Here is a 9,870-nt window from a genome sequence, read left to right on the forward strand (position 1 = left end):
TTCATTTTTTTAAAAAAAACAAATAAAAATATACACTATTCTACAGATATCTCGGCATATTTTTTAATATTCATTTAATAGAAAACTTATTATATCCAAAATCGATTTCGTAATTTTATAATATCTTGTATATAAATTATTTTATTTAAATTTTCGGGACATAATGATGATCTCCTTGAATTTAACGTCAATCCAGCGGTAGAGAAAACTCTTTCACTAGGTGTACTGGTGGCCGGAATGCAAATAATTTTTTTGGCGAGCCTGGAAAGATTAGGAAGTTCACTCTTCTTTTCTCTCCAAAAATTTAGAACGTCCATATCTTGTGAATGTCGTTTTCCAAGAAAACTGTGACATTCTTGTTCTAAGTCACCTAACTTGGAATCATAATTTATATTTGTTGAATGTTTATTTGCCAATTTTGTCAAATAACTTGAATTTAATAATTCATCTTCAACCTCATTAGCTATGTTTACTACTTGATTATCATCATTCTTTATAAGTTTTTATTATAAATTCTGAAGCTGAGCAATTTTGCTCTATTAAATACTATGACACAATTGTCAATTTTTGAAATCTTGGATGATCTAAAAGAAAAGCCAATACCTAGATAATTTTAAATAAAAAATAAAAGAATATACTTATATAATATATTTGCATATTACAAACCGGAAATCGTAGCGCAAGTTTTTTTAGTATATTTTCCTTAAGTGAAATAATTTCAGAATATCACTATCATTTACTATTAAATGTGTTTCAATTTCACTACTAAAAGGTAACGCCAAGTTTAAAGTAGGCCCTTTTTGTACTGAAAGAAATTCTACAGTTTCTTTAAATTTTGAAAGAAATGCTAATAGTTCTTCTACCAGATCAGATAATTTGAGAAAGTGCTTTCCAATTCTTTTCAAAACATTATTAATTAAATCCTTATTTAATCCTGATATGCTTTCTAGCATAATTAATATTTTATGCCAACGTGTTGGGCTTGGGACATTGAATTTTAAGGTTTTCATATACGTGGAATTATTGTTATTATTATCATTGGAATTGCCAATTTAAAACCGGGTACTCGAGTATGGATCAATGCTGTCAAGATCTAACATGTCTGATGTTAAATCTAATGTACTTAGACATTTTCTTTGATATTCCTCGAATTCAAATTCAACTTCTGCAGTTTTATATCTTAGAACAGTGATAATTTCTCTTATTCTTTTGCAAAAAATTTGCAGACTATGGATTTTATATTATCCAGAGTTAGGATACTAAAATTATTTATAGAATTATTAAATATAGATACATCCATTTTAAAAATATGTAAAATTATGGTAACTTTTGGAATTTTAGATTTTTGATTGGTTGAATTCTATAATGAGTCAATATAATTATGATTTTAAAATAGTAGAAAATAAAAATTCATCAAAATTCTGATTGACATTAAAAAATTACAAGAGTGATGTTGACCAATTATTAGAATAAAAAGGTATAAAATATGAAAGAAATTTCTGCGGCCCTGCGCCGCCGACAAGAAAATCGGCGGCGCGCCGGCGTGATTTTCTTAAACGGCGACATTTTCAGCGTAATCGGCAACTATTTCTAAAATTTTTATTAAAACAACGTTCGACGCCATGTATCATTACCCTGTTTACAACATGAGTCTTTACTTGATTTTACTAATTTTAATACTCTTTATAAGTTTCCAAAGTATCAGTTTATCTTTGTATCCATTGCCAGAAATATGGAAAAGTACGGGATATAGTCCTAATATACCTCATGATAATAATTTGCTTATTCCTGAAAACATTTTAAATATGATATATATTAAGAGTGTTCCAAACAATGGAATTAATTATATAAGGATTCATTGGTTGCTAGACCTTATATATTATGACAAAGACTCATTTAATTATTCAAATTTTGATAAATTTATGGACAAAATTTATCAACTAGGTATCTTGTAAAATTGCAATGCTAAAATATAATAGATTTTTATTTGATTTTTGAAATAATGGGAAACCCATCCAATATTTTTAATGACTTATATGACACAAAGCAATCAAAACTATTTATCTCACTTATTACACAAACAATTTCAAGGATTATACATAGGTTTGGATTAACTTATATAAAAAAATGGAAATTTGAATTATGGAATGAGCCAGATCATTCAGAATATAATATACTAAATTTTACCATTAATAGTAAACATTTTACAAAATAATTTTATACAAATTATAAATTAAGGCTATCTTCATTATGTTGATCTATGTATTTATAGTTTGAGACAGTTTAGAGAATATAATTTAGAGCTAGGAGGACCTGCAACATCATGTCATTTACCCCCTAAATCGCCATTATGTTGGGCATTTATGGACCATATTTATTCCTTCAATAAATCTGACAACTTTATACATTTTATCTCTATTCATAAAAAAGGTAATTCAAAATTAATATTTTGTAGAACCATTTTAAGGGCTGAATTTATCAATATCAAGCATAATAATGGAAGAGATGGATTTTATAAATTATCGCCAAATCCATTATCCAAAACTATCGCTACCTCTTTATAATGATGAAGGAGATCTTTTAATTGGATGGTGGAGACCACAAATATGGAGGGCTACTTGTTATTATGCTTACACAATGGCTAAAGTATGTTGATTATCGATAATATATATGGGATATATAGCGTTTTGCCCTCTGATGATGTCTTTTGCAGTTGTTTAGTTTGATAAAATTCCATCACATCTTTAATGGTTTTGTAGTACCACAGCGATTTGTACTTGTGCATGTGCACTGATTCCCTTTATATGTGTAAAGCCACGTGATGGCATCGTGTACCATATTGTGATATTTCTTTGGGTTAGGAACTGTGTTTAGCATTTTTTCTAGTGTTATGTTGACTGGCGTATGATATACCGTTTTTATAGATTGGCATTTGAAATGATTCTTGGATTAAAGATATCATTTACGATCAGAAAACGAAATTGAGGACAGTTGTAATAAACTGACAATGAGTCTTAGAAATTTATAATAGCCAGGGATCTAAACCGTAACTAATCGGTTCAGATTTATGTTCAGATAAAGTTAACATTCATGGTTCGGGTGAAAATTTTTTTACCGTTTAGGTTCAATAAATAATACCGGTTTAACGGGCGGTTGAAATCCACAAGAAAGCGGAAAAATAACGTTATTCATATCGAATAGATATTAAAATTAATTAATCAATCACGAAGAGGGCCATATTGCTCTATTTTCCTGCATGATATAAATTTGGCCTCACCGCATATTATCATTTAACAAAATATAGCGTGACATCACTGCTTTATGCTACATTTTGTTATTATGAAACCATCTGATCGCTTTATTTTAATAAGATCAATTTTTCTTTATTAATAATTAAATTTTATTTTTATTTAGGCTGTGTCCTGGTTCAACTTATTTTTGAAACTGTTTATCAAACCTTTCTGCCATCTATGAGCAAAATCTCCAGATTGCATACTATTTTTTAGCGAAAATATTGTGTTAGCTTATAAAAATTGAGATGTTTAACAACACTAATCAGCTGTTACATCGCGACGTATCCCACGTCATAGTTAGCAGGAAAATATTTAAAAATGACGTGGATAGAATAAATAATCAAAATTATATTAAAAAACAAGATTATTGAAAATAATGTAAATAAATTATTTTAAAAGAAAGAAAAAATATATATAAAGAATGAGGAAAACTTGATAGAAAAAACATTAGGAATAATAATAAAAGTTTTTAAAAATTTATAAAAAAAAAGAATTAAAAAGAATAAGCGGAGGAAATATATAATAATATAAAACAATTGGTTGTCACTTATTTAAAATGGACATCTACATAAAAACGTACAATAATTTCAATTTAAAAAGATATAATGAATTTACCATATCAATTAGCTCACCTTTTTATAGGGAAGTTCATAATTGTAAAAAAAATAACAAATATAACAATTTATTAAAAAAAAATTTTTAAGTAAAATGCAGGAAATGATTTTGCAGAAAAATAAATTTGATAATTAAAATTAAATATTTTTTAGAATATAACTTCATTAAAACAAATATAAAATTAACACATTAATTATAGATTTTTTTTGAAATAGCGCTTTTCACAATTACGATATGACTTTATCATGATTATCACATTTTATAATATTTTGTCTTAGACTTAAATAAGCCTAGGCCAGCACATTTCAAAAAATACCCATAATTTTGTTTAAAACAGTACCTTGTTTATGGATCTGCTGAATTAGGCATAACATTTCATAGCAATTATTTCTATATCTATTTATAATGAAGCAAGCCCCTTTCTTCCTACATTGTGAATTATATGGCACGGGCAACCAATTGGGATAATATTTTAATTCAAAACTAATAATTCAGTCATTACACTTTGTTTTTTTCCAAAATTTTTACTTGAGTTATCGGCACAAAATGTTGTTTTATTTGATAGTGAAAGGTTACATTTTTCAAGGCTCTGCACCAGCAAAGACAAAATATCCTTGGATATTTCCAAGTCCGTTGAAAATTTTTCGATATATCTCTTTTTTTATTAAAATATCACAGCATTATTGGGAATGTTTTAGTATTTCCATTATTTAATGCACCAGTTAATAGAGAAAATGGATGATTATTCTTCAAATTCTCTAAGATGTGTTTTTTAGTTTCAGGACCTTGGGTATTTAAAACTATTTTTGAAGTTTTTGTTCTGCTACATTTTATATTTTTAGCTATTTTTGAATCAGGAAATAGTATGGGCAAGTTTGTAGCGCAATCGGTAGATAAATAACTAAGCGAATGTTTTATCCTGTGATAAATGAATTGTCGCTTCGATTATTGCAGTATTATCATCACATAAATTACTGTTTTTGGATTATGGTTGAATACTATTTGATGATTCCTTATTTTTTAAATTAGAAATATGTTTTTGCCTTGTTAAATACTTTTTTACATCATGGACTCATCCATAGCTGATTATTGCATACTATACAAATTGCATTAAAGCCACCTTCTTTATCTTCTCTGATATATGGATAAATGGAATTCAAGTTATTTTGATATTGCGATTTACATTTTTTTTGGATGTTAACTGCCTTTAAAATGTAATTTATATATAATTTAAATTAATGGAATAAAATTGAAAAAAAATGAAATAGAGTAAACTTTATTTAATTAATCAAAAAATATTATTAGGCTATATAAAACTGTTAAAATTAAATAATAAATTGCTTATTTATAAAATATTATTTTATTTAGATTGATTTCTAAAATATACAAAATATTTACTACACATTTACATATGAATAATTTTTATAATTAGAATCACAATCAAAGGAAGTAAATATTATATGATTTATCATAGCAATTTATTTTAAAATTAAATGATATTAAATATTAATATATTTTAAATTGAAGATAGAAAATAATATTATTATTTTTTTTTAGAATTCTTTGTTTTTTCCAATCTCAAATATGGATGAAATAAACAAAAACAAAATACCTTTTAAAATGTATGATTGAAGTAAAATAAAAAATGGTAGCGTAAATTTGTGGTTGAGCTATTTTTAATATTTAATTTTTTTTAGGAAAATCGAGATAAAAGCGTAAAAAACGGGAGAAAGCTTAAATAAATAGACGGCGTGGGCGTAAACTAAAGTAAAAAAAATCGTGAAATTACGCCAAGGGTGGGAGATCTGGTAACCCTGGTTATAATCACTCAATTTTTACATGTTCTACTTACAATGTTTTTTTTTGTTGTAATAAATAAAATATATTTCTTAGATCATCCACGATCATATAATCGCGATTATAGAATCCAAATTAAATGGAGGACCATTCAAAAATTTTTTACTATTGAGTAATGATAACGCTTTCTTGAATCAGCCTCCATTTTATTTCGAACAAAGAACTCTCTTAGCTGGATTTATAGCCCAATATCAGATTTCTCGCAATAATATATCGATGCCAGTTTTCATTAAGAAACCAGTTTACGGAGCATTTTGTTTGTTATCTTATTTGGGTAATACTATATTCTTTAGTCCACCCATATCAGAAAGTGCAAATAGCGCTTTCTCATTAAATCATGGATGGGACGCAATATCTCACGGCATACATCTGAATGAAGTTGAAATGATCAATTATAATTATTCCTTTAAAAAACATGCTACGAGGTTAGATGAAAAGGATGATTTTTTTATTCTCCCAACAATATCAGTTTACCTTGTTTCTGATGAATCTAATCAATCACAAAATATCTTATTTCAAATTGCCTTGTTATACGGTTGTTTAAAACATGACGTTATCAACGTTTACCTTCAAAATGAACCTTTTCATATTTTGTCCACTATTCTCACAAATGCATTGAGTTACACACCTTCAAATAAATTACCATTCATTAGAGAGTATATACTACCACAAGTAAAACTCGTTTTATATGTTTCTCTAGCCATTTATGTAGTGAATGATAATTTAACTAACCCTTATTCAACCTGGATGCAAATGCAGAGACCAACTGTACTTAGTCATGAGCAAATCACGGAATTAAGAAAAGTGGAAGGTCATCGGAGGATAAAACTGGTTACAAAAAAAGTATCCTTATCTAAATTATTGTTACAAGAAAATAATTATATAGAGATTTCTTCTTCAATTTTTCGTTATATATTTAAAAATCTAACCATAACAGAAGGATATTCTTGCCCTGGTCTAGTTCTTTATCATGTTTGCTTTTATAATCCGTTATTTAGGAGAATCAATACAATTGTTCCGTTCAACATTTTCATTCAACCTATATTATCGCTCTTTTTCCTTCTTAAATGGGATCTTTTGATATACGATAACGAGGATAAAAATAAAATTGCGTGTTTAAAAACTTTCGAAATACACTATTCATTTATGAAGGGCCATAATAAATCATGGACAGTTTATGAAGTTAAAAACGATATTCTAATTAATTCTTTGGAGCTCGATTTTTCTGAGTACGAAAATGTTGACTTCATTTTTGTCAAGATAAGGATAATCGACCACTGGAATAAAAGAGGTCCATTTAGTAAAATATACTTTTGGTATAGATCATAGAAATTAAGCTATAATCCTATTAGTTTTATTTTAAACATTAAGATTTTATATAAATAATATTTATATAGAGTTACATTTAGCCTATATATTTTACCCAATACTAAATGTTTCAAATTCGCATAAAATATTTTGTGATTTATACTTTTTTATTATTTAAAAAAATGCATATTTATTCTTCTTTTAATGATAGTAAATAAGTCAAATAAAATGATATTATATAAAGTTTATTATAAATAATATTTTATCATATAGCTAGAAATTTTAGATTAATATTTTTTATTAGATATAATTCGTTTCTTTTTTCCTTATTTTTATTTCTGTTAATTGAACTCATATATAATAACTTGGTGTGTGAACAAAATTAATATTAAACCTTATCGAATATAGTGAACACTAGGGGTGGGACCAATACCAATATAATATTGGTTTACAATACCAATATAAACCAATATATAATTAAATATTGGTATTGTTTTTACAACCAATACCAATTACCTAAATATATTGGTTTTGAAATATTGTTTAAATACAATTTTAACCAATACTAATACCAATATTAAAAATTTAAAATAGATAAATACATAAAATTATTTGGTTTTATCGTGGATAATTATATCGTGGTATATTTTTTTACTTTCATTCATAAACATATTACATCTGTTATTTCTTCCAAATATTCCTGTGATATCAATATTGGTGTTATTTATAATTATAGTTTATTTTTATTATGGAAGTAAGTTTTCTATATGATATCTATCAATTTTATCTATTAATTCATTTAGGATATTATAATGAATGAAAACCAAATCGAGTTAATAAATATAGATAATGATGTTGATACTAATAATAATAGCGATAATGAACAAGAAGAATCAACGATATCTAATAAAAGACGAAATACAGCAAAAATCTGGGAATTTTATACTAGTTGTGATAACAAAAAAAAGGCTATTTGTAATAAATGTAAAAAAGAATTATCTATTCCCAATTTTGGAACCTCAGGATTATGGACACATCTTAAATCCATCCACCCAACTTTATATAAGAAATGTGAACAAATAAATAATGGCAGTAAAAAAATTAACACCATAAAATCATTTTTAATTAATAATGTAAATAATAAAGCTAATTTAAATAATTTAATTATGGACTTTTTTATTCAAAATAATTTAGCCTTTTCAATGGTTGAAAATGAGTCATTTAAAAATTTAATAAGCTTTTGCAACCCCTCATTAACATTAATTTCTAGAAAAACACTCAAAAAAGAAATTATGAAACATTATCATAGTTCTTTTATCAATTTAAAATCTGTACTTTCTAAAATTACTTCTAAATTTTCTTTAACAATGGACATTTGGTCCTCTCCAAATAAAATACCCTTTATGGGCATAACCATTCATTATATTGATAATGATTTTAAATTAATTAATCATTTATTAGATTTTATTCCTTTTAAATCAGCACATAATGCTATTAATATTTATAATATTTTTAATTCTGTATTAAAAGTAAAATTTGAAATTGATTTTTTTTGTATTACATTAGATAATGCTAGTAATAATTTAGCATTTTTAAAAATTTTAAAACTAAAAGACAATTTTGATAATGTGTGCAAATGTTTTTGCCATATTATCCATTTATCTGTCATGGCTGCATTGGAACCTATAAATCCAACTTTAAAAAAAATAAGAAATTTTTTAAAAATTTTTAAACTTTTTATATCTAAATTTAATAAACTTGAAAAAACATATCTTGAAAAAAATCCAAATTTAAAATTTCCTCACCCTATTTTGGATATACCAACACGTTGGAATTCAACGTACCAAATGCTCGAAAGGGCTATATTGCTCAAACCTTATCTCACAATATATACCAATCATCAACAAAATACTAATGAAGAATATTATATTAGTGCCTTAGCTTGGAATAATATTGAAATATACCGAGAATTTTTAGAACCATTTAATTTTGCTACAGAGATGGCCTCATGTGCTAATACTCCATCAGTTTCAACAATCATTCTTTTATATTCCAGTATTTTTGAGCACGTTGAGAGTTATGATAATAATCCTAATGCTATTTTAAAGACAGCTTCATTAGCTGTCTTGACAAAACTTAATAAATACTATAATTTTAATAAACACCTATATATTATTTCAACAATGATTGACCCAAACTATCAAGTCACTTATTAAAGCATAATATTATAGAAACTCTTATTGGATGTCTAACCAATGAATATAATATTTATAAAACAAATAATTACAATTCAGCTGAACCTACAAATGAAACACAAAATAACAAAAAATTATCCTTTTTTGACAAAATATATCAGGTTAAACCTAGTCACAACAATAATAACTTAAAAATAAGCAAATATGTGGATGAAGCCACAATTTATAATGATACAAATCCATTAGACTGGTGGAAATTAAATAAAAATAGATATCCAATATTATCAAAAATTGCCAGAGATTATCTTGCAATTCCAGCTTCTTCATCTAGCTCTGAAAGGGCTTTTTCAGAAGAAAGGTATCTTATAACAGATCAACGTTGTTCACTAGCTGAGCATACTATCCAAGCTTGCATGTGCTTAAAAAGTTGGATGCGCATGAAGGATTCTTCTTAAATACATAAATTTTTTTCTTTATATTACAATCTTTTGCACTATATTTTATATAAATAGACAATTATGTTACATTTTTAGTGTATTCATTTTGCTATATTCTTTGTGCTAAATAAAAAGTTTCAAAATATACGTTTATTATTTGATTGG

General features: G+C 26.0%; 1 protein-coding gene across 8 annotated transcripts; it reads left to right on the forward strand.

Moving 5' to 3' along the window:
- Positions 1-1,652: 1,652 nt before the first annotated feature.
- Positions 1,653-7,105, forward strand: LOC135929632 (uncharacterized). Of its 8 annotated transcripts, XM_065466304.1 has the most exons (6): positions 2,071-2,195; positions 2,239-2,430; positions 2,468-2,646; positions 5,802-6,608; positions 6,652-6,720; positions 6,764-6,815. In XM_065466304.1, exons 2-5 carry the CDS (start codon positions 2,364-2,366, stop codon positions 6,691-6,693), a joined length of 1,095 nt encoding a protein of 364 aa, XP_065322376.1. In that variant the 5' UTR covers positions 2,071-2,195; positions 2,239-2,363; the 3' UTR covers positions 6,694-6,720; positions 6,764-6,815. The 8 variants fall into 8 exon arrangements, with proteins under 8 accessions (XP_065322374.1, XP_065322376.1, XP_065322372.1 ...); XM_065466300.1 differs by having other exon boundaries at positions 5,802-6,720; positions 6,764-6,976; XM_065466301.1 differs by having other exon boundaries at positions 5,802-6,725; positions 6,764-6,959.
- The last annotated feature ends 2,765 nt before the right edge of the window (positions 7,106-9,870 follow it).

This window comes from Gordionus sp. m RMFG-2023, chromosome 5 (assembly GCF_954871325.1).
Source record: "Gordionus sp. m RMFG-2023 chromosome 5, tfGorSpeb1-WG-v2, whole genome shotgun sequence".
NCBI lineage: Eukaryota > Metazoa > Nematomorpha > Gordioida > Chordodea > Parachordodidae > Gordionus > Gordionus sp. m RMFG-2023.

What these genes read in the sequence shown, in the direction of transcription:
- LOC135929632 (XM_065466298.1), top strand. Translation starts at nt 2,364, where the DNA reads ATGGACCATATTTATTCCTTCAATAAATCTGACAACTTTATACATTTT. An exon ending in TATCTCTATTCATAAAAAAG is followed by an intron (nt 2,431 to 2,467) that starts GTAATTCAAAAT and finishes AACCATTTTAAG; the next exon opens with GGCTGAATTTATCAATATCA. An exon ending in ATGCTTACACAATGGCTAAA is followed by an intron (nt 2,647 to 5,801) that starts GTATGTTGATTA and finishes TATATTTCTTAG; the next exon opens with ATCATCCACGATCATATAAT.